Here is a 25,268-nt window from a genome sequence, read left to right as displayed (position 1 = left end):
TCAACCGACAAAAGGGGCTTTTTATCTCTGTTAGTGATCCAGGTATTGAAGGTGAAACGATGAACTGTTGCATTAATGTGCTTTTTCAAGAGCATTAAAAAGAAAGCAATGTTTGGACCCACCTCTTCAATGGCATATTAGAGCTAAAGGAAAACAAATGATACACTAACACCTGAATATATGCAGTAAACAAAACAATATGTATGCATTTTCCGACACATAAACATGTATTTATACATAAACAGTGTGTGATGACAATGTGTGGCCCTCACACATACCTCAGACCATGCGTACGCATACATTTAGAGCCAGTCAAGCCTTTGACATCATTTAATATTATACAACATACATGCAGCAAATCACTTCATCAGAACCTCTGCGTGACTCAACAAAAGTGATGAATATGCATCTGTCTTTTGTATGTCTCGCTGGAATGTGTTTGATCAGCTCCCTGAAGACAGAGCATCTGTTCAGTGCAGCAGTTGCCATTATTGTGTTATTAATGTAGCAATATCTTGTTAACAACACATGCCTCGTCCCACTGTAAGCACTGAATGATAGCTTCCACTGTAAAGCTGCCATTGCTGGGAAGGTAGGAAACCTGCTTATAAATTAGCTGTCCAGTTAAAAAAACACATTACTGTCACATCGGTATAAAATAAATGCTGCTGCAGAATGTTCCCAGGCTGGTGAAGTAGTTTCTGAAGTAATGTGCTCCATTTTTCATATGGCAATCAAAGGAATCCAAGTGCACGGGTTTTCCCTGTTTCCCTTCCATAAGAATGGCATCTTGGCTGTCATCCTTCCACTGAGAGCATTCCGGATGAGCATTCAGTAAACATTTATGAAGGGCCAGATGCATCTCTCAGATCCTGTGTCAGGACTTTTTTTCTTATATTTATCCTTATTATTTTTCAGATATTGTTCATCGCTGGAAGAAATGCACAATACTGTATGTTTAATAAAGCAATTCAAGTTATGAATAGACTTGGGCTGCCTTTTGTTTTGAAGAAAGATTATTTCAAAGCATTCATTGAAGGTTTATTAGAAATTAGATTTAATTTCTGTTCACTGAAAATTATGCACCTGCTGTTTGGGATATTGCTGAGTATTTAAAAAATTAGCAATAAGAGTAATGGGAATTAAAATCTGCAGCTGTTATCTTTAAGTAAAACTCTTCAATGCTCATCAGTTATTTCTGAAAAAATAACCAATTCTGATTAGGTCATAATTGATAATTATGAATTATGAATCCGGTACCTGGTGGACTAAGACCACCAAGTACCAGAACAGCTTCTTCCCCACAGCTGTCAGACTCCTGCCTCCTGACATCTGATCCACGTTAAACACATGGACTGGACATACACACACACACAACCACCTACACACACACACAATGGACAACTGTACCCTCATACACATAATAATAACATGGACTGAGCCACCACTCTCAACCACTAGCACTTTATATAGCGTCTGTAGAAATTATCCACATCTCTCACTTATCTTAACTGCACTACTGTATAATTCTGTATAAATAATCATTCTGTATAATACAATAATTTTTAATTCTACAACTGTTTATAACTTGCATAGTTCACATTTCTGTATAGCTGTATATCTCATATTTCATATTTATATCCTGTTCATAGCCTGTACATAGCTTGTACTCACTACAGCCTGTACATACTTATAGTTATAGCATATTCATACCTTCATACCGTGTACATTATAACATACCATAATAGATCCATTTCTGCAATATACTTACATATCTATATTATTGCTAATATATGTTTGTAATATATCTATATCATGGCTAAAGCACTTCTGGATGGATGCAAACTGCATTTCGTTGCCTTGTACCTGTGACATGTGCAATGACAATAAAGTTGAATTCTATTCTATTCTATTCTATAATTAATAATTGTTTTATAATTAGAATTATATTCTCCCATAACTTGACCTTGGGGGGGGGTTATGGTTTCTCGGTTCTGTTGTCTTCTCTCTCCCATGTTGGTGCACATGAGGTCACTAAAAACATCAGAATGATCACAGACACAGGAGCATTCTGGGATGTGATCCATGAAAAGTAAAAAGAAATCTGTGAAAATTTCCCGGTGAGAGCTGCCTAGCCTGTGTGTCCTGGCAGAAGGAGAGTGTTGGCAATGAAGAACAAAAAAAAAAGAAAGAAAGAATACAAAATAAAGATTTACTCAAACAGGAAGCTGCACTGTAGCCCCCAACTGAGGAGATTACACAGAGAACAATGCCATAATGCCAGAGGAGGCAGCGAGCATGCATCCAAAAATAGCTAATGGACTTGTTACAAACATTTGGTTGAAGTCAACACTGTATTTGGTTTAATCCAGGGATGCATTTGCAGGGATAAACTCACCATTTGTTGTATATTTTCACGAATCTGAGAAGATAATGGGCAGAAACATTGACAGCACAGGAAGCTCTGTCAGAAATTAAACAACTCTTTGACAGTGTTGCAAAAGAGATGTTCAAAAACTCAGTTTTCCATTTTCCAGGTGATGCACTGAAAATGCAACCGTGTATGTGATTGTGTGGTTGTTCACACTCAAGTTTGACATATTTATCTGGAACTATGACAAACTGATTATGTTTAACAAAAACGTCCTAATTAATGCCATTTCTATTCCCAAACTTTCTTAGGAAATATGCTAATATAATCACACTAAGTGGCCTCATGTTGCCCCCTGGGCCTCTGAGAAAAAAGTATTCTTTTAAATGGGATTATTCCAATTCATTTCCCTATCAACAGCTTCACTGAAGACTAGCTGCTCACGTTGCCATGGATGTCTCAAAAATGACTGAGGTATTTGGCCAGAGAAATAAAGAGGCTCTGGATACTCAAGGAAAAAAACACACTTTGGAGTGCATTTGAGAGCTGCTGCTTTATCTTATCTCACAAGGTGTCAGTTTCCATGTTTTCGCTCAGCTTCAGCAGTGATCTTTGCTCCCTGTGCGGATGAAAGGAGCTTTTCAAACAGCAAGTTTGCAAGTTTATGTTGTGCAGCAGCTACAGATACCTAAATACAGAAAATTAGCAATGATATAAATGTCAATTATTCTCTGGTTCTAATGTTATGTCATACTCCCAAACTGTGTTATATCACTGCAATTTAGCTTTTGTTTCTTTCTTTAACCACTGGTTGGACAAATGTTTTTCGCAGATGTCACATGTTACCCCTGATGATAAGCATTTTTGACTGTTTTTGTACAAAATAAAATAATCTATTAACCAAAGCTGTAAATCTGAATAAATGCTTATCACTAGTTGCAGCTGCACGAGTTGGTTTTCTAGCCTGTTTAGATCCAGTTCTGTTGAACTTATAATTGTGACAGTATAAAATACACTGCAGCATATGAAGAAGTTAAATGCAGCTGCCTGTGCACGAATGCCTCAGTAATAATCCCATCATCGTTTTACTTAAATACCTTTTGCTGATGAAGACCTGTGTGGATGTTTCCATTCTGTATTAAGTAAATACTTTGAAAGCACATTTAGAGACGAGACTAATCGGCTTATGTGAACATTTTCTGAGACAATACAAAATATTTTCTTTGGTTTGATTCTCAAATTAAAGCATATGAAGGATGGATGTTGAGTTCAGATTGTGTTTAGTAATCATTTTTATTCTATTGATTTCCTTTTAAGGCTCTAAACAATTATCCTTTGCATTCACTGAAGTCCACACGCATTAGTGTCTGCTGTGTATATCGCTCTAGAGCTCATTAACGGACCTTCACGCCGACAGTTCATTTGTCCAATGGTTGTTTGGAATCCATTGGTTGTCCAATAGCAATCCAGCCTGAGCTGACGCTGCGCGCTTATTGGTGAGTAGTGTTAGTATGCCTCCTTTTCGTTGATGTCTTTCATTTGGTCAAGGTTGCACTTGCAGTTATAACAGCAGAACGCGACTGGAGCTTCGTTTACGCGCAAACAGAGAGCAGCCCGATCAGCCGAGGCTCTGCCGAAACTTCTCCCGTTTCTATTTGCACACCCCGGAGGAATCTCTCACCTCTCAGGATCAACCATGGATGAAATGGAGGAAGAGTTAAAATGCCCTGTTTGCGGCTCATTTTACCGGGAGCCCATCATACTGCCGTGCTCCCATAACATTTGCTTAGCCTGTGCTCGGAATATTCTTGTGCAGACCCCCGACTCCGAGTCTCCACAGAGCAGCCGAGCCTCCGGGTCCGGGGTCTCCGATTATGATTATCTGGATTTGGATAAAATGAGTTTGTATAGTGAGGCGGACAGTGGCTACGGTTCCTACGGGGGCTTCGTGAGCGCTCCGACCACCCCTTGCCAAAAATCACCGAACGGGGTTCGGGTTTTCCCCCCGACTGTCCCTCAGCCGCAGCAGCAGCACCTTCTACCGCACCCCGGCTCCTTAACTCCGATCCCTCGTAACTCCTGCATCACCTGTCCGCAGTGTCACCGCAGCCTCATCCTGGACGACAGGGGACTCCGCGGATTCCCCAAGAACAGGGTGCTGGAGGGGGTGGTGGACAGGTATCAGCAGAGCAAAGCGGCCGCTCTCAAATGTCAGCTCTGCGAGAAGAGTCCAAAGGAGGCCACCGTGATGTGCGAGCAGTGCGACGTCTTCTACTGCGACCCGTGCCGCCTGCGCTGCCATCCTCCCCGCGGTCCACTCGCCAAGCATCGCCTGGTGCCGCCGGCGCAGGGCCGGATAAGTCGCCGCGCCAGTCCCCGCAAAATTTCCACTTGCACAGAGCACGAACTGGAGAATCTCAGCATGTACTGTGTACAGTGCAAGATGCCTGTGTGTTATCAGTGTTTGGAGGAAGGGAAACACGGCACGCATGAGGTCAAAGCTTTAGGCGCAATGTGGAAACTGCACAAGGTACGTGCGTAAAAATGATCGGGGTTGTCTTCGTCCCTTACAAGTGCGTGTTTCTGTCTTTATTTGTGTTTTTGGCCGCTCTGTGCAATGATTCAACATCCTCTGAGCTGAGCAACAAGTCTGTGTTCGAAATAATTTGCGCTGTCTTGTCAGCTCTGCTTAGCATCCGGTAGAGAGGTACAGAGCTGTGGGGTGTTCGTTCTGCCGCTTTGGATTTAAATGAGTGTTTAACAATAGTAAGAGGATGCATTTTATTGCCTGATACACGGTCCAGCTTCATGTGACGCTGCCTTTATCCAAACACTGCCAAACAAACCTGAAAGGCAGTGGTTCATTTTTAATTTTACCTCATAAGTGGACAACTAGAAGCTGCTCTTTTCTATTTGCATGACCATGTAAATGATGACCATCTGTCTCACGAGATGCCAACATCAAATTCCTTCAGTGCTTTGACAGCTCACAGGCGCCCTGGAGATCATTAGGCATGGCAAACGCTGAAGCTATGCTTTATTGAGAATGGGGAGTGAAGCACAGATGCAGGCCTGTGGCGTGAATTGGGAAGCTATTTTGGAAGCTGAGTTGTTGTGGGCAGGAGAGGCAGAGCTGAGATTATCTACGCCTCTGCACCAGCAACCCTCACCTCCACACTCCAGCCTTCAATGAAGAAGGGAAGAATGTAGAGCTAGATATAACTCACACATGTACCCACGCACACACAGGGAGCATGATGTGTAGTCGTGGTGTCTCCTGGTTTCCATGATAAAACCCCAAAAAACAATGAATGTATTGAGTGCTGGTGCACAAGCAACACAGGCACATCACTATCTCCCCATCCTCGTCATTTATTCTCAGCAGTCTGGTTTTATATGTCTCCAAAACAACAATTTAAAAGCACCCCACTCCAATCATCCCTTGTAGGGGGATAGTGTGTCACTTCAGACGCGATAGACAACTGTAAAATTGCTGGGAATATCAGATGGGGTCGAACATTTCGCTCATATCAAATTTCCATCACATGAAAAGTTGCCAATCTGTTCTGCGTAATCATGCTTGGATGTAAAATGGGAAAAAGAGTATTTTTAGAAACCAATCAGTGGTACCAGGCATTTTAGTGCCAATATTCAGCAGGTGGCACTTTTTTTTTTTTTGACTGTATCTCACGGCACCTGGTTATTTCTGATCTATCATCTGATCATCTGAAGCTGCCCACGGAGCTGTGACAGATGGCTCAGAGCTCAGAGTTGGCAGAGTTGAGCATGGCCATCTTTGGGAGCTTCAGGGTATTCCTCACAATGTTCACTGGAGAAAAAGCTTTTTCACATCTTGATAAATAGTTACTGCAAAATGACAAGAATACAAACAAATATTCTATGTAACGATTAGAAATCTCAACCTATTTTAGCTTATTTACTGATTCCCCCCCCTCCCCCCCCCTCCAGTATGAAGTAGAGACTGACCAAACCTAGATTTCTGGGGCTAATGCCAAAATACAGACACAGGTTTATCAAACAATATTGATTAAGTTACATTACAAAGGGAAAATGATGGATTTGTGCCTTTTTAGGGGTCCTTTCTCTTCTTCACTTGCACAAATATTAGAGATGGATCATCTCATAAAGCTTCACATTTAACACACAGTCCTAGCTCTGTGTATTTCCTCCACCCGAGCATCTTTAAAACAGCATGATAGAATCTGGCCCCCTATGGAATCAAATTTTCCCTCTCCTTACTGGGCAAGTAGCAGGCTTCACATTTTTCAGCAGTTTCCCAAAAAGCCTACCTCTGGAAAGATGGGTTAATAAAAATGAACCAAAACAGCACAGTTGCAAACTTCAAGAAAACTATTTGAGCTTCAAGGTTTTTGCCGTAGCCATAGAAAAACCAACCAGTATTCAAAAAGCATGTCCTGCTTACCCATATACTTACACAGCCTTAGAAATGCCCATAAACATCTTGCATTCCCCTTCATGCTTAAACTGATCAAAGCTTTTGGTTGTTTGATCTGTGCGCTTTTGTGTCTGAGCCGGTGCATTTTTCATCTTTGCTGTCTAATGCTGATGCACAAAGTACCACACTAAGGATCTTGATCTCGAATCCACACCTGCAGCATTTACACTTCAGAGCTGGAAATGTGGTGATATCATTTAATAGGATCTGTTCTGTTTTTCAGTTGCATTTTTTCTTGTCTTTTTGAGCAGAAAAACAGTGATTTCTCCATCATTCTGCAGCATTTCTCTCCTTGCTGTAAACGACTTTAACCACCTGCTGCCATAACAGCCAAATCCCTCTTCCTGAAGTACAAAGCAGCAAAGGTCTCTAAGATACTGGACCCCACGAGGAATCCACCCCACATGCTTTACACTTCTCCCCTCTGTTGCGTTCTAAAAATGAATGCTGTTTCAGATCATTACTTGCGCTCTACATGCTCTCCTCCTGCATTAGTTCAAACGCATTCTTGGCTTCTCTTCTAGTCTCATAGGCAATAAAACACCCTGATTTATCGCCAAGCTCTCCTTTTGGTCACTCTAAACCAAAATGGTCATCAAGAAAGAGCAGAAATGAAAGAGTGACTCGTCCGGCATACGTCTGCCTCTTCAGATTTGTACTGGAAGGTTTTATGTGGTGGCAGGACTTTAGTGTTGATCTCCACAAATCACATTAAAAAGAGTAAAGGGGTATCATCAGTGTGTTAAATTGCTACACAGTGAGTGGTCCTCAACTCTTCACGGATGTCATAACAGGTCACTGAATGCAATCCAAGTCACGGTCTGCCACTCATTATGTTTAGTGGCAATTACAGGTGATTAATCAAACTGAATGTAATGCATGTGTGTGTGTGTGTGTGTGTGTGTGTGGAAAATAGGTAACAGATTGCAGCAGATTCTTTTTCCTGCTACAGGAAGGGAGATAAATCCAGAGGTTTGACTCTGAGGGTTTGCACATGTGCTATCTTTTATCTTTACTCCTATTAAGAAAAAAAGGTCTAACAGAAAGTGACACTAAGTTAACCCAAACTGATGCTCTACAAGCTCTCATTCAAGGTGGCCCCAAAAGCAAGCTAATGAGGACAGACAGAACAGGTCACGTGGCCGGGAAACATTTTAAAGTCTTGTTTCAGCCTTGAAGCTGATGTAATTTCTTGTAATTTCTTGGTAGAAGAAGAAGCTACCTGGAGCTTCTGTTAAACTCAGTGGGAGAGAAGGAAAAGCCTTAAAAATTCACATACAAGAAGCAGGTTATTTGTCCTTTCCCGCTTTAACCGCTGTCTTCTGTCGGGACAGCCACATAAAGAGAAGCAGAAAAAACTGTCCAATACTGTATTTAATTAGTAATGAGAAGAATGTGTCATGCTTACAGTTAATTATTGCACAAATGTTTCAACTCAAAGGTGTTCTGCATTATGGCTTCGTTCAAAATACGCTTACTGGACACTTTATTAGTTACAGCCTGCCATTTCTGGTATGGACTTTCTTTCACCTTCAGAACTGCCTTTGCAAAGTGCTGGAAAAATTCCCCAGAGATTCTGGTTTATATCGACATGATAGCATCACATTGTTGCTGCAGATCTGCTGGTTGTTCATCTCCTGTCCCACCAAATCCCAAAGCTGCTCTGCTGGACTGAGATTTGGTGACTATCGAGTACAGTTGAGTACAGTGAACTTAGACCTCTCTGCATTGAATCATTGCTTATTATTAATCCTCTTCCACAGCATGTCTTTTGTCCTATCTTCCTTCTCTCACCCCAACCACTCGCAGCAGATAGCCGCCCCTCCCTGAGCCTGGTTCTGCTGGAGGTTTCTTCCTGTTAAAAGGGAGTTTTTCCTTCCCACTGTTGCCAAAGTGCTTGCTCATAGGGGGTCATAAGATTGTTGGGTTTTCCTCTGTGTATTATTGTAGGGTCTACCTTACAATATAAAGTGCCTTGAGGCAACTGTTGTTGTGATTTGGCACTATATAAATAAAATTGAATTGAACTCATTGTCATGTTGAAGAAGCCAGTTTGCGATTATTTGAGCTTAATGGCGTGTTATCCAGTTTGAACCACCACCAGCAGCCTAAAATGTTGATTAAAAGCAGGATGGCTCAATTTTTATGTTGTTTAAACCACTCTACCATCCACATGTTGCAGCAGAAATCAAGACTCATAACACCAGGCGAGGTTTTTCCAATATTATGTTATCCAGCTTTGGTGAGACGTGTGAATTGTTGCCTAATTCTCCTGTTCTTGGCTGACAGAAGTGGTCTTCTGCTGCTGTAGCCATCTGTTTCAAAGTTGGATGCACTGTGAATTCAAATAACAAGCAGTTATTTGAATTGTTGTTTCCTTCCTACCAGCTCAAGGCAGCCAGCATTCTCCTCTGACCTCTGGCATCAACAAGGCATTTTTGCCTCTCACTGGTCCATTCGGCCCATTCTCTGTAAACCCTGGGAAAATCCCAGTAGATCAGCAGTTTCTGAAATAGACCAGTCCAACCACGCCACGTTCAAGATCCTTTAAAACACCTTTCTTTCCCATTCTGATGATTGGTTTGAACTTCAACAGGTCATCTTGACCATGTCTGCATACCTAAATGCATTGAGTTGCATTTTGCTGCTTTGAGCTGCCGTGTGATTGGTTGATTAGAAATTTATGTTAATAAGCAGTTGAACAGGTGTACCTAATAAAGTGTCTAGTTAGTGTAAGTGCAAAAGAACATTGTTCAGTAATAGTCCAACGCCGTGCAGTGATACAGCTCACACTACCCTTAAATATGTCTTTTTTTATAAGTGACTCTGTGTCGATAAAAGACACGGTTGCTCAATTGTTTAAGAAAGCATTAATAAATGCAGAGGGCAAAGTAAGGCCTGAGGTTTTTGAAGAATGAATTTTCACAGTGGGCGTAAGCTTCAGTGTCTTAAAGCCGTTTAGGTTGATGCTGCTTCATTAAAGGCGCTGATATTTACCCCTCAAGCTGCCATGTAAAGAGATTATCTGTGTAAATGTTAATGAAAGAGGGAGATAAGAAAGCAGCAAAATGAGAGCGATGAATGACCCCAAACACCCCAAAGAGAAGAAGTGAACCAGAGTATGAGCAGGAAGGAGAGGCAGAGCCGCGCTGAAGGTCTCATCAGTGAGGTAAATGAGTCGGGTTTGCACAGAAAACACTGACATATTTTTATATAACTTCTCCAGATGAGAACACAGACTGTCTGAATATTTTAGCTTGCTCCAGGCATGGAACTTGAGAGAGATAAATGCCTAGAAAATCCACAGTGCCATTTCTCCTTTGTGACCCAACTGGGAAAGGAACAAAAAAAGAGTTATTCTTTTCAGCTCAAGCAGTCAAATGTTTTAAACGGCATCATTTATTTTGCTCTGCTACATCTGGCTGCTCTGGAACAGTCAGCCCACATTATTAAATAAGGACACCAAAAAAGTGAGCTCAAACTGAGACGTGGGCAGCACAAGTTAAATCGTGCACTGACCTTGTTTTTGTCAGCATAACTCACAAATTTATCATCAGCATCATCAACATCATTGTCCTGACCATAAAGTGGCAAACCCTGAAGTGGCACTGATGTAATTATCATCAATCTGTTCTCAGAGTCTTGTCTAATTAGCTTCAAGTATGGATATAGCTGAACGATTAATTTAATAGGAAGAGTTACACGGTCCAGTTACGAAACAGTGTTCAGGCTTTTCAGTGACATCTGTAGGTTGTTTTTGCTTAAAGGAATGAAATAGACATGATGAACTGACCAGGGCCTTCTACCTGGCACAAAATGTTGCTGTGGCTGTGGCTCAGGTGGTAGAGCAGTTCGTCTACAAATACTCGGGCGAAATACTCAACCAAATACCCAAATCAGACCCGATGCATCCATCAGAGTCTGAGTGAGTTTTCTCAAAGTGAATGTGTGCACGACTGGGTGAAAAGTACTCAACTTGAGTATAAAGGTGCAAGTACTAGTTTATCTACCTAATAGAGACTGTCATAGGCATCTTTGGCCTATGCCAAGACGACGATTCAAAATGCATTAAAAACAAACAATGCCAATATTTAGGCATACCCAAGTGGTTGAAGGATTCTGCATTCACGACCTCAGAATTTCATCTCTGCTTTTTGTGGATGATGTGTTCCGGTTGGCATGATCAGGTGGTGGCCTCCAGCTCGCACTGGCGCAGTTCGCAACTGAATGTGAAGTGGCATGTATGAGAATTAGCAGCTCCGAGGCCATGGTCCTCAGCTGGATCAGGGTGGAGTGTCCACTCCACGTCAGAGACGAGTTGCTGTCCCAAGTATCTCGGGATCATGTTCACAAGAAATGGAAGACAGTAACAGGACATCAACAGATGAGTTGGAACCATGGCTGCAGTGATGTGGACGCTCTACCGGTCTGTCATGTTGAAGAGAGAGCTGATTGTGAAACCGAAGCTCTCGATTTATTGGTCGATGCACATCCCTACCCTTACCTGGTACGAGCTGTGTGTAGTGACCGAGAGAGCGAGATCTCGGATACAAGCTGTGGAAATGAGCAGGGTGGCTGGGCTCTCCCTTAGATAGGGTTAGGAGTTCGGCCATCTGGCAGGGGCTCAGAGTAGAGCCAACACTCCTCCACATGAAAAAGAGTCTTCTGAGGTGGTTTATGCATCTGATTAAGATACCTCGTGGGCGCCTCCTGGGTGAGGTGTTCCAGGCATGTCGTACAGCAGGGGTGGGGGAACTCCAAGCCTCAAGGGACAGTGCCCTGCAGGTTTTAGACATGTCCTTGATCCAAAATAGTTGATTTAAATGGCTAAATTACCTCCTCAACATGTTGCAGTTCTCCAGAGGCCTGGTAATGAACTAATCATTTGATTCAGGGTGGTATCTAAAACTTGCAGGACACCAGCTTCTGAGGCCTGGAGTTCCCCACCCCTGTCTAACAAGGAGGAGGCCCAGGGGTAGACCCAGGACAAACCGGAGAGATTACTTCTCTCGGCTGCCCAGGAACGCCTTGGTGTTCCCCCAGATAAGCTGGAGAAGGTGGCTAGAGAGAGGAATGTCTGGGCTTCTCTGCTTAGGCCACTGCCCATAATTCTGCTGCTGCTGGTTAGTTACTGATATATTCCTACTTGTTTAAAACTACTTAGTGGTCCCTCCACTTCCCCTGTGTAGCCAAGCTCACCAGCAATTTGATCATAGAGATAATACCATCCAAGTACCTAGAATGTACACTTGCCACACGTGCACTTGTCAGTAAAGAAATAAATGATTTCCAATCATCAGGTACTTTCTGCCTGATTTTATCCATTTGACATTTTCAGTTAGACCAGCAGGTAAGCCTCTTGATCATCTGCAGCAGACGCTGGCCTCACTGATAAGAATAGATCACTTCTGCCCCATTTCCTGCGGTGCTGTCCCAAGGGTCCATCACACAATGACTCAGTTTGTCACATGGAGAAACTGTGGCAACTTTCAAATCCCCTCCTATAATTATTTTAGTTTTATCTGTCTTTTTGTGTGTGTGTGTGTGTGGATAGTTAACGGCTCCTTGTGCATTATTGATGACTTAAGCGATGAATAATGCACCAGCCACTTAGGTTCTCCCTGCAGAAGACAGTGTCGTACGGGATCTTGTTAAACACAGAGGAGAAACACAATCTGTGCCGACTCTTAACTCTTCCAACATGTCAGGGCTTAATTTTTTAACAACAAAAGGTTCCCATGATACAAAATATCATCAAGTCGCCCGCTGAATATTGCAGATTGGGTTCTCCAAGGATTGCCTTAGCTCATGTAAACAACCACAATCTTTCATGTTAAAGTTTCCGGTTGGTCTCTCTGTAGAGAGAAGCACAATCAGTAATCAAGCTGTGTAAAATTGCATTAAGTTTCACATTCTTTCATCTGAAAGCTGTGGGGGAAAATATGTTATTTAATTTTGTTTGCTTGTTTTGTGTCTTTGTCATCCAGAAGTTGACCTTCTGTCAGCTTATGTCTGTTTACAGTATGTAGCCAAAATGACTGTGTATTACACGCGGGATTAAGTGTGCATAAAGAGAGTACTTAAAGAAAGTACTTAAGACTGAGAGCGGAGCATTTCACAGAGAGGTATCGCCACAATTTTTGAAAGTAGGTTATGGGAACTCAAAATGCTATCTTTGCAGTGACAGGGATGGAAAGTTTTGTGCCTATGTGTGTTTTTAATTAGCACGGAGTGTTTTTACTTTTCTACTTCTCTAACTTTAAGAGCTTTGCAGTGACATTGTACACAGCAAATTCAAAAGTGTTAAATGTTTTGGTGTTAGTAGTCTTAGAGTTAATTTTACTCTAAGTAGAGTCACATTCTTTTAATGTAACTCTGAGGTGTAAAATGATAGTAGTTAAAATCGAGTGTTAAAAATGAGTGTTTCTATTTCAAATCTGGAGGTGTTACAATGGAAACATTAACTCTTGACCTCTTAACTCTGAACTCCTACAGGGGCTATGACACCAATAGAGTAAATTCACAGACTCCGCCCCCAGCACGGCTCCAATCGAAGCTGAAGTGAAGCCGTTTCAGAACATTTTGCTCTACATATTTGAGTTGTTTGCCATGCTTGGTAAGTCATGTTTTCAAAGATTGTTTCAATTATTGTTATTAGCTTTTACTTCTGTGGCTCTTTGGAGTTGAGACAAAGCTGTGTGAAAGGCATTAGCCATGTTGCTCGGTGATAGCATAATATTCTGTTTTAGCTAGCTGAAAGGTATTGTTTGCGGGCAAATACCACAGCCTTGAAAAAAAGCTTGCATGTGAATTTTCAGTCAAATTTCTTGGTCAAATACACTTAAAACAATGTCTAGAATGTGAAATGTTGATATAATGGTGCTAATTGAAGCCTGAAAACGATCTCCCATAAAAAACGAGCAAACAGCAGTAGCAGATGTCCCGACTGAGTTCTACGTTAGCATTTAGATTCCTCCAGAGTTTTGTGCACACGGTTTAGGTAAAAATGAAAAAGGTTGAGGTTTTACATTTAGTTCAGTATTACCTGTTGTCTGTGTCCTTGTCTTTTGGGAAAATACTTTACACAAGTAATCGCTCAAAAAGGATTCCTTTTTTTTTTTTACTGTGCTGCAATTGATTTGTGCCATTAATTAGTGTCAACTAATTTTTATTCAATCTCCACATAGGATATGCTTGTGAAGATGGAATATGGGGGAGAGCAGAAGTGCGTTGAAGTTCCACAAAGTGATGACTGAAGGACATGCATATTGTATTTTGTATTTATTGAAATAAGTGATGAGAATGCTGTTATTTGCATTTACCAGCTCACCTATGTCAGACCTTTTGATAAACGAAATTCTAATGAAAGTGAGAACATGTACACTGTTACATCTTTCAGAAAATGTTTTGAAATTGTGGTGCACAGTTCAGAATAAATGTTTTTCAAAAACCATTGCATCTTTTTAATAAATGTTTATTTCCAAAAGAAATTTCTAGAAGTTCAGAACAGTAAAATTCCCGCTTTTTAGAATTAATTAGAAGATAACTCTTACGTAGTTAAACTAAAATACTCTTTGAGAGTTAATATATAAACTCTTAACACCAAGTGTTAAATTATCAACTCCAGAGAGATTTGGTGTTTAACACTAAATCAGAGTTAACATACCAACTCTCCAAAAAGAGTTAAATTAACACTCTCTGGTGTGGACCCATATAGACACTTTAAAAGTGTTGAAATCAAATCTGACAGTGTTAATTTGGACATGCTGGATTTGCTGTGTACCTTCCTCCTACTGTCCTTGCACTTCCCACTTCCTAGTGGGTGCTTTAATCCAAAATGGCTCTGATGCCTTTCTGACATTCGCGCTTTCCTGTGACATATTGGCTAGTTCACTCAGCCGTGGAGAGAAAATGAAACATGCAGAATGGCCCCGGAGCTGGTGGTGAATTATTCATCCTATGCACGTGTTCCCACTTGGCTTAATTACTAAGATGATTAGTACTTCCAAATAGCAGGTATATCCTAAGCCCCCCCACCCCACTAACTCAACAACCCCTCGAAGCTCATCCCAAAACATTGCACCATCCTCTTCTTCAGTCTAACGTTGCATGATGCTTTTATTTCCACTATCCCTGAACAAGATGTATTTTATCCCCAGGGCAAGCTTGAAGTTGCATTGCATTAATGTAAGTAGGGGATTCAGCTGAAACTTTTAGAAAGCCCTATTCTCTCTGAGGGTATCAGCCAGAACTAATATCACAGTAGCATGAATCCTGCCATGACAGTGAAATATATTCTCTTTTAAAAGCAATGAAAATGCAAATGCAGGAAGATGAGATGTAAATATCATGCATTTTAAGTTATCGCTAAATGTTCTCATCAATCATCTTAGAAACGATGAAAATCTCATCAAGCTGCATGCAAACCAAAAACACAAGAATAAAAACTGTAACAAATGGATGAAGTAAAATATCTCCTTGGGATATCATCAGCAAGTCTTCCACACATTACAAGTATCGGGCTACCTACACATTAATCCATAGACTCTAATATTGAGTTGGCCCTTCATTTGCAAATATAAGTTTCCAAAATTCTGGGAAATATTTCTACACAAATCTATAGAAACGTTTTGTCTGTTCATCAAGAAGAGCATTTGTGAGGTCAGATATTGGTGCTGAATGAGAGTGCCTGGCTCGCAGTCTCTGCTCTAATTCATCCCAAAGGTGTTGGATGGGGTTGAGGTTGGGGCTCTGTGCCAGTCAATTTCCTCCACGCCAAACTCATCCGACCATACCTTTATGGACTTTGATTTGTGCACTAGGGCACAGTCATCCTGGAAAAGGAAAAAGAAAAGGCCTTGCCAAAAATGTTCCCACAAAGTTGGAAGCCTAGATTTGCCCAAAATATCCAAAATTTCCCTTTACTGGAATTAAGAAGCCCAGGCCAACTTTAGAAAAACAACCTGTACAATGCAGTCAGGCAGCATTCTGTTTTTTACCAAACCTACACTAATTCATCAGGTTTCCCCTGATCCCAAGTACAGTAGCAGTGTGCTTTAAACCACTCTATCTAATAGTAAGGCTTGCATGCAGCTGCTCAGCCATCATAACCCATGCTATCATGATATCCCGGCACACAGGTTTTGTGCTGATGTTAATGCCAGCAGAGTGTTGGCAACTTTAGGTGGTCTCCTGCTTCATGAATGAATTGGTGCAGTCCCTAAATGCTTCCACTTTGCAATTTTACCTGTTACAGCTGACTGTGGAACATTTAGGAGGGATGGAATTTCATGGCATCATTTTATCACACTTGAATTTAGTGAGAATAGTTATTCTTCCACTAAAGGTAGCCTGCCTGGCTGATTTCTTGATTTTATGAGACTGAAAACGCCTGAATTCAAAGGTTAAGAGGTGTGGCTCAACAGAGACCTGAGTGTTTTTCAGTTAACCTCGGTATTTGTAGCTGATTGACTTAGTACCTACAAACCAAACGAAAACACACAAGATATCAATTGAAAGACCAGGATATCCTCTATTTATTACATCAGGACTTAGTAGGATAGTTCAAACACGTCAAAAGATATAGACCAGAAACAAATGTCCCGTTACAGAGGTCATAAATGAATAAGCTGGTTCTCAGGAGGATATAAGGAAATATATTTCAGATATACTGGAAACAAATATCAGCATGTCGTTTAAAGCTCTGATCCATAAATTTATAAACTGTTTTGTAGCTTCCATGTTGTTTCCATCTTCTAATTCTCATTTATATGCAAAATTGGGAAAATGGCTTCCCAGCTTGTGTAGTTGAATTGTATGAAGAGCACTTGGATGAAAAAATAATCAAAGCAAATTATATATTTGCCTTAGAGATGTGGCCTCAGTCTTTTTTTTCCTGTCATGAATAGTTTAGCTGTTACTTAAAAATAAGTCATTAAATGTAAAAAATCTGTGACAGAACTTGAGGTGTGAACAACAAGTTTTCTTCCTACTTGACCTCAGCTTTCTTGATTTGTTGCTAAAGTCTGTCTTCCCATATGCCGACCTGCCGGTCTTGGCACCGTGGACACCGCAGAGCAGGAAGTCGCCGTGAGCTGTGCAAAAATAAACCAGCCTCCACTTTCGTGGCACTATTTGACCTGGTTTTGAGGACTGAGCTCTGCAGGCTCTCAAACAGACACTGCAGAAAAACGCCCCCGGACAATCGAGTGCTTTTCATTTCATCTGCTCTGTCACCAAACGCAAGCTGACTGTTAACTAGGCGAGGCTCGAGCTCTCACAGTATCCATCACTGTATCAGAGAGCAAAATGAGAGAACTGAGAGTGAAAACCAGCTCCCAGTTTAGGACAGATGAAAGGGCAGGTGTGAAGGACCGGCTGATCAGTGATGAAGTCACCAGAGTGTGATTGGCAGGATCTTAAAATGATGGTGGCGGCTTAGCGATCCAGGCAGAGTGCAGCTGATTGATTTCAGAAACCCAAAAGGGTTGTCCTAAAAAGTGAGTTTTTCTTTTCTGTTGTGGATTTGAATTCAAATCAGAAGATGTCTTCCTTATCTAAGGGGATGTTTTGACATTTGGTAAATTCTTCTATTTCTGTCATTGCCAAGAGTTTGATTGGTAACGCTGTCATATCTGAGCAGTAGCTATAAAGCTGGAGCCAGGAAAGCTTTGCATAAAGATGACTGAAAACATGGAAATCTGCCCACCAGCACATCTAAAGCTCATTAAATCCTGTTTGTTTATTCTGTACACAAAACAAAGTTTTAAAAAAAAGAAAACTTCTGAAGGAAAGACACTTAGCTCAACCTAGAAACAACCTGGAACATAAAACTGAAAAAAATTGGTAAATTTACTACAGTTGTGAAGAAACACGCTGTTGTGTGAAGAGCTATTCGTTATACTGGAAATGGTTGCTAGGGAAAAAAGTGTGTTCCCCGACTTGCTGGCGAGTGATTCATGGTTGCTGGCTGTTGCTATGTGAAGTCACATGCACAAAGTAACAGAAAGGGCGCTTCACCAAAAAGCTTCTTGTGATCTCGTTAGTCACTGGCTAGCCCAGTGGTAATAAAACTTGAAATAATGAAACATAAATCAGAAATAGAGATCGTTTGCTTACAAAGTAAAAGTTGTGCCTCAGTGATGCACTCAACGTTTTTCTAGAGGTTCATTTTGAAGGCAAATGGCCCATATAATTTAGCCAGCCAGTGTTTGTAGAAAACTCCATTCAAAACATCATCACAGGAAATGCTACCAATTGAAACAATCACAAGGAGGTTTTTTTGCACATTTTTTGCCTAGCAACAGGTGGTTTCCAGGTAGCCCCTGACGAGGCTGTAGTTTAGCAATCATTTTCCCTGCAACTGCAATCACCCACAGCTCATAACTGTTCAGGGAATACTCATTTTTCTATCACTGACTGGTTTCTCTGAGGCTAAACTGTAATCTCGATTGTAACATGTCTAACATGACGAACAAGTTGTTGACAAGTCGGTATGTTTCATTCAAATTAAGAGCAATATTCTAGTGACTAAAGCAATCACAAGGTTGAGGAATACGCACTTCTCACTAGTGACCAGTGGTTGCCAGTCCAAAATAGCAGTTAAGTCGTGGCTAGTGATCACATGACCATAAGTGTGTGAGTGGATTCAATGAAAGCCAAAGAGCTTGGGTTATTTTATAACAGTAAGTAGAATAGAATAGAATAGAATAGCCCTGTCATTGTAAATGTACAAGAAAATTATGAAATTCATTAAATTTTACAATAGCAAGAATTCAAATATCTTAAATTCTAGCTATAGTCCATTTTTTGTAATCGTATATTTATTATCTTTTACTTAAATTTGTAGCATAGTAGCTTGCATGATTTTTTCTTGGTTTATGTAGTTTATGTTTTTTTAGTAATTTGTGTGAATTTGCAGCTACTACGATACAATTTTCCTTTGGGGGTTAATAAAGTAAATTATCTCTCTTCTTCTATGCTTAAATGTTGGTAATCAGTGAAGAGAGTCAAATTGCTGGATTCATTGTTTCATAATATTCAAAATGTGCTGCAGTTGTGCTATTGCACTGTAAAAGGATTACCTTTTAGTTGATAAGACAGGATTAGCAATTTAAAGACTTCAGTTTTTTCCTTTGAGACTTTCTGATTTTACAAGTATTTGCCATTTTTTTAGACTAATGTTTGATAAGTACATACTTATAAGAGGTCAAACAGGTCTTCAGAATTCATAGAAATCTGTTGTTACTTTATTCTTATATGAAAGAAAACTTACGCTTCGAGTCTTCTCTTTCATTTCTTTTCTTTGCTGTGTTGAAGTATGCAGCCCTAAATAACACAAAAGACATTTTTTGAAATCCCACACAACTGAAGAAAGTTTACATTTGGATCTTTGCTCAGCTGTTACCAGGTCTTACAGTCCCCCAGTGCAGTAGACTCATGTTAACGGCAGCTGTCATGGTTTCCCAAACATCAAGGTCAAAGATCAGCTGTCGGGCCCCGCAGATTGATTCCCACTCGTCCGGCCAACGTCAGATTCCACGAGCTGGGCTGACAAAGAGGAGCAGACTGCGTGTGATGAGTTGTTTTCACAGCGTTTTCTACTGTATCAGCTAGTCGCTAGTTTTATTGCTGTCTTCCTGCGTTGAAGTGGAGTTTTTATTTTCCAGATAAGGCCCAGTGCCCTCGTTTACTCCCAGAAGACAATTCACCCACCAGCTTGACGGTTGTTCACTCAAGCGAATGAGTTTCCCACAGGGTCAAGCCAAGTCCTCTCCCCCTGTCACCTCCATGTTCACACAGCCTTTGCTTCACATACATGAAAAACTAATCTCAAAAGTGTTTCTGTGTCAGCGCACAATGACAACAATGGCATTTCCCGTCATATGTGCTCCACACACCAGAGTCCCAGCCATAACATTAACAGTGCAAAAGTTAAATGCTTATAGATGTACACATCATCTCAGTTTTAAGCTGAAAATGACATTTTGTGTGAGAAAATTAGGCTGTCAGTGCATTTTGTCTCAGGGGTGAAAGCTCTGACACTTTAAAATGTCAGATTCTCAGCCGCTATCAAAAGCAGCTTTGTTTGTAAGTCGGCCCATGTTGAGTGCCTTTTAGTTAATCATTTAAAAAAAAGAAAGAAACCCACTCGTTTCAGTGTGAACCCGAGATATTTCACATTTTTCTTTTTATCTTCATTTCATTTGTTAGCATACAACCATTCCACAGGACTTCCGTTAACATGATGTCCACAGGTGATTGTGATCCTGATTTGCTGCAGTCTTTGAGGAGCAAAGATGGGCAGATTTGCTCCAGTTTCTCAAGAAATGCAAGAGAAAATTGTAGAAATATTTAAATATGGTGTTCCTCAAAGAAGAAAGAAATCTGTTGGAATTTCAGTGCATAAAGGGGAAAGGTGGAAGCCTACGCTGAACACTCGTGACCTCAGTCGCTCAGACATCACTGTCATCCGTCAACAGCTGATATAACAATAAAAGCAAAGGATTTCTGTGGGAAACCTTTATGAAGCACTACAATCACAATTACATTCACAAATGCAAATTTAAATTTTACTGCATGTTGATCTGTGACGATGAAAACATGTTCTGGTAACAACAATCGGTATCCCAGATCTTTTTTTAGAAGACATGGAAACCGTGTGCTCTGAACCAAAGACAAAGACGCCATCCAGACTGTTGTCAGCAACAAGTAAAACAACATCTATGCACTTTTCAACAAAACAAAATAAAACCACATTATAAAGGCCCGCCTACAGTCCTGACCCATCCCCAGTAGGAAATATCTGGGGAATTTTAAAACGCAACACAAATGTAACAAAGATGTGTTTGCAGGAGGAAAGGTAAAAAATAACACCTGAAACCTTTTGTTCTCAGTGCTTAAATGTCTCATAACTGTTTATTTCTTTACTATTCAAATGTTTTTCGGGAATTTGTTGCAAGCCTGAACTGCAGGAATGAATAAAGTCGATCATATTGTCTGCAATCAAAAGCCAAAGTAAATATGTAAGTGTTTTTTTTTAGTCGGCATCGTCCATGTCATCCCAACTTTTTCTGATCTGGGGTTGTAGCATATGATGAACTGTCAGGGCTGGAATCTGCATCCAAAATAACTCTTGCTGGGCTGCCTCCATGTGTCTTTCCTGTCAGTGTTAAAGGTCTCACGGAATAGTTTTGGGGCCTTAGTTGTTGTGTAAAACAGGATGTCAGGGTTGGAAATATTTAGGTGGGGTTTGAGTTAAAAAGTTAAGACAACAAAATCCACTGTTAGCCCCTATTCAGCAAGGATGAAGGACTACAAAAAGGATGGTTGCGTGACAGAGCAGCTGATAGTCCACGAGGCATATCAATTACATGGTTATCTTCAGTTTCCATTAATCTAATTTAATGCAAAAATTGTGTGGGGAAAGGCCCAGCTGAATCTTCAAAAGGCTGACCAAGGTGACAAAATCACCTTTTTCCAAAAACCCAAAGATATGCAATTTGTTTTCAAATGAAATAAAGAAAGCTGCAAATAAACAAAATTGTTACTGAATCTTCTGACCCAGTAAGTGATTAATGGAATAAAAGCTAGAGGTTCATGTTCTGTATCACTATGAACTGGCCCAAAATTAGGTTTATATTTCATTAGATCTTTGCAGTCTTTGTGTATGATCTGGAGTTTTTAAATACTATTATGGCTCTGATTATAATTTAGATTCATTTCCTTCTTTAGATTCTGAGGATTCAGCACTTCATCTGTTATTTGAATGTACTGCAAGTCCATGTAATTATACTTTATTGTCTCTTTCCACAGGGTCAACTGTCCCAGGCCCTCAACGGCCTGTCAGATCGAGCCACTGAGGCCAAAGAGTTCCTGGTTCAACTAAAAAATATGGTCCAGCATATCCAGGTATACGCAGACACACGCACACACATGGTTTTTTTTGTTTTGTTTTGTTTTTTGCACACACCCATAATCTGCATGAATATTTTCTTCTACCAAGCTGTAATCCCCCTCTGTGATCCCAGACTGTCCACTGACTGCCGTGAGCAGCAGACACAAAAAGGCTTATTGTATTCGTTTGAATTTCACATTTTCTAATCTTTGGCTTGAACTCTGCACAGGGCCAGATGGGAAGATACTATCTTAATAAAACTATAAAAGATGCTTGCATCAAAATTGAGCTCAGGATGCAAAACAAATGTGGTTATAAAGATTAACATTTACAGAAACACATGGTTATATTAGCATTAATGGGAATTCCCCTTTATTCACATTCATCTATATTATTTTCTTCCATCTAACACATTAACCAGGTCTAAATTTAGATGCTCATGTGGAGACAAAGCTTTGGTCAGCTTATGAGGGCGATTAGAGGAGGAAGGTGGGATTAAAACCTCTCGTGGGTAGTCGTCACGCAGTGTGAAATGGTGAGGGTGAGGTAAAAGAGTAGAGAGGCGGTGACGAGCAACAAAAAAAACTTATGTGTGAAAAAGTGACAGCATGAAGCATAATTGTCACGTTTATTACTCTGCTGATGCATGAATCATGATGATTTTACTCACGCTTCTCGTCTGAGGAGGAGGTATCTCAGCAAACTATCCATCCCATCATTAAACTCTATTAATTTTGTCATTCCTGTATTTCACTGTTACTCCTGCTATTAAAGTGATGCACACGGCCTTAAAAGTATCCTCCATCTTTTTCTTTTGTTGTTGTTGTTTTGTTTCCAGCTGCAAATTCCTGCATATTTTCTGTCTTCAGATGCTTTGCTTTTCCAGCTTCTTGTACATTTTTCCTGCAGGAGAACGGTGTGGAGTTTGAGGCTTGCTTGGTGGCGCAGTGCGACGCCCTCATCGACGCCTTGAACCGGCGCAAGGCCCAGCTGCTGTCTCAAGTAAACAAAGAGCACGAACACAAGCTGAAGGTGAGTGAGCATGACAAGATCTGTTCCAAGATCTGGATGTGTTAAATGGATAATGAGGCGTTAACCCTAATGAGGTATTGATTCATGAGCCACACAAGTGCAAACCGAAACAAAATGATCTTAAAAATATCCTTGTTTTTCTTTAGAAGTTGCCAGGTTGGGACTTTAAATTTGATCTGCTTCATAGTGGTTGTTTGCTGCTGTATAATCTTGCAGTGTTGGTTTGACAAATTGAGGGCGGTGATTGTGACTGATGGATGAGCTGGCGCTGCAAGTGAAGTTTCATATTGTAGTGGATAAAATACAAAGTCGTGAGGAAAATCTCTTTGCTCTTAAAGAATCTGAAGTTATGTATTTTTCCAGTTGCATTTTTTAGGTTTTGCAGTATCTTAACGATTTTGATAAAGATTAATGAGAAATCGTACACCGTGCCACCGATTTCAGATGCATAAAGAGCTGCATTTTTCTTTAAGCCATCTGCAACACATTGAACGGGGGACATAAGTGAGATGAGAGGATGGAGAGATACATTTGTGCTGTACAGCATCCAATTTCACACTCGGTTGCTCTGTAGAATTGAGGTTTCACACGTGTAGGTGGTTTGAGGAACATGGCTTGTGCATGGCAACATGTGGGCATACAGGACCAGCAACAGACATTTTTTATTTATTCTTTTTAGTCCTGCCTCTCTCTCTATATATATATATATATATATATATATATATATATATTTTTTTTTTTTTTTTTTAATTTTTATTTTTTTTTTTAATTTTTTTTTTTTTAAATATATATATATGTTTTAGATGTGATGTTCATGGAAATTACTTTTCCACAGGAGGCACTGTGGCTATCAGTTACATTCAACTCGCAACCTTGATGTGACATTCTTGTCTCCTGTAATCTCCTGAAACTGTAAATAAAAAATGACACAATAAACACCACATAGTCATACTCTCCTAAGGATCTGCAATAGAAGAGAATAGGGACACTAAACCCTCACCCTAAACTACAGTGATTCTCAGATACTCGGCTATTACAAGTGCCGTCGCTGCTGCAGTGTTTTCTTGCCTATAGGAGGCATGATTTTCGTTTTAACAGCAAAGACTTTGCAGTGGTGTGCGGCACGATGCACATGAAAAATGAACTGTGTCCTCTCAGTGGATGAATTTTCAAAGACGGATGGATCTTAAGGGACACTGGACAGATTCACACCTCCAACACAGAGGAATTTTAATGCCTGTCAGCTCGGTGTCTGCATGTGTCGTACGCTGAATCTTAATGTTGGAGAAACACATTTCTCCAACGCAGATGTCAGATTTTTCTCGTGCTTTCCACGCTGATCTCACATGTGAATGTGCTTCTCGCTTACTCAGGGGTACCTCTTCAATCATAGGAGTTTCCCACAGAGTCAGTGATGCAAGAAAACAAAGTTTTGTGCGTTCTCTTATTTCCTATTGTCCCCTGGAGGGCAGCGTAGCTCACTCGTGTAGATACGAGGCACAGCTAAAAGAGGAGAGAAAGGATCATTTGAGATGAAGCTTGTTTTCTTCAGGTCATCTCCAGGAACTGTGTTAACTCTGGCATGGACATTCACCCTGCAGCTGTGGCTGAATGAGACACAATTCTGTCCCGCTACGCTCTTGGTGATGCTGAAGTTTTTGATGTCTGTGCTTATAAATGCTGATAGCTGCATAAAACATGGTGTCCAGTTGAGCAACTAGTGATATAGCCTGAATAATACAGCTTATTTAAGCACACGAGGTTCACAATAAAAGCTGTAAAAAGAGCAGAAAACATTAAATCAATTGAATCTGATTTTAAAACGAGGCTGCTGCAGATCACTTGGCATCTCCAGCAGAGCTTCCTGCTGCTCTCCTCTGGTCCTGGCTCCTGACAAGGAAGCCTGGTCGCCATGGTGACTGAGGCACGTTGAGCTTGTTGTTTGAAGCTGTGGAGGCGAGAAGTAGTCCTTCATAGCATGAGTCAGGTTCATTTATTCCAGCACATCAGGAGGACTGACCCATGTGTTTGTGTAGAGAAGCAGCAGAGGCAGAAGGTTTGTCACGTGGAGTGGATACAAAAGGCCCCCCAGATAGGTCTCCTTTAAGCAGACAGTGTGTAAAGATTATCTTCTAAATGCTGATTCAAACCATCTGTGCACAGCTAAAACACAACATACTAAACGCCATGTTGATGTCCTGTAAAAGAATTATTAAATTGGATGAATTATAATCAAAAAATTACCTGAGTCACCTTTGAAAACCTGCAATCTGTTATAGGTATCCAACAGCCTAATATAATTTCCTGTTCGACTCATTCACCCTCGGGCTGCTAGACGCAAAGCCGGACATGAGCAGGGCAGGCTGCAGCCCTCTCTGTAGCCTGAAGGATTGTGTTGCAGGCTTTGGTTATAAACCGCATGCTTAATCTTTTAACCTCAAAAGTTTTTCTGACAGATTTTTTGCCCTCCAAGAAGCAATTTTTCACAGTTT

General features: G+C 40.7%; 1 protein-coding gene across 2 annotated transcripts in view; it reads left to right on the top strand.

Annotated features, from left to right (window-relative positions):
• The first annotated feature begins 3,893 nt into the window (after positions 1–3,893).
• The window catches only part of trim9 (tripartite motif containing 9), a 49,048-nt gene continuing 27,673 nt past the window's right edge, over positions 3,894–25,268 (top strand). For both annotated transcript variants that reach the window (XM_085142844.1, XM_085142843.1), the window contains exons 1-3: positions 3,894–4,901; positions 21,663–21,758; positions 22,654–22,776. In XM_085142844.1, the coding sequence (XP_084998970.1) occupies positions 4,068–4,901; positions 21,663–21,758; positions 22,654–22,776 (1,053 nt within the window). In that variant the 5' untranslated portion in view covers positions 3,894–4,067. The remainder of the gene's footprint in view (positions 4,902–21,662; positions 21,759–22,653; positions 22,777–25,268) is intronic.

Source organism: Neolamprologus multifasciatus, chromosome 19 (genome assembly GCF_963576455.1).
Source record: "Neolamprologus multifasciatus chromosome 19, fNeoMul1.2, whole genome shotgun sequence".
Classification (NCBI taxonomy): domain Eukaryota; kingdom Metazoa; phylum Chordata; class Actinopteri; order Cichliformes; family Cichlidae; genus Neolamprologus; species Neolamprologus multifasciatus.
Note: the sequence above shows the minus strand (reverse complement) of the source record. Positions and strands in the feature narration are given on the sequence as shown.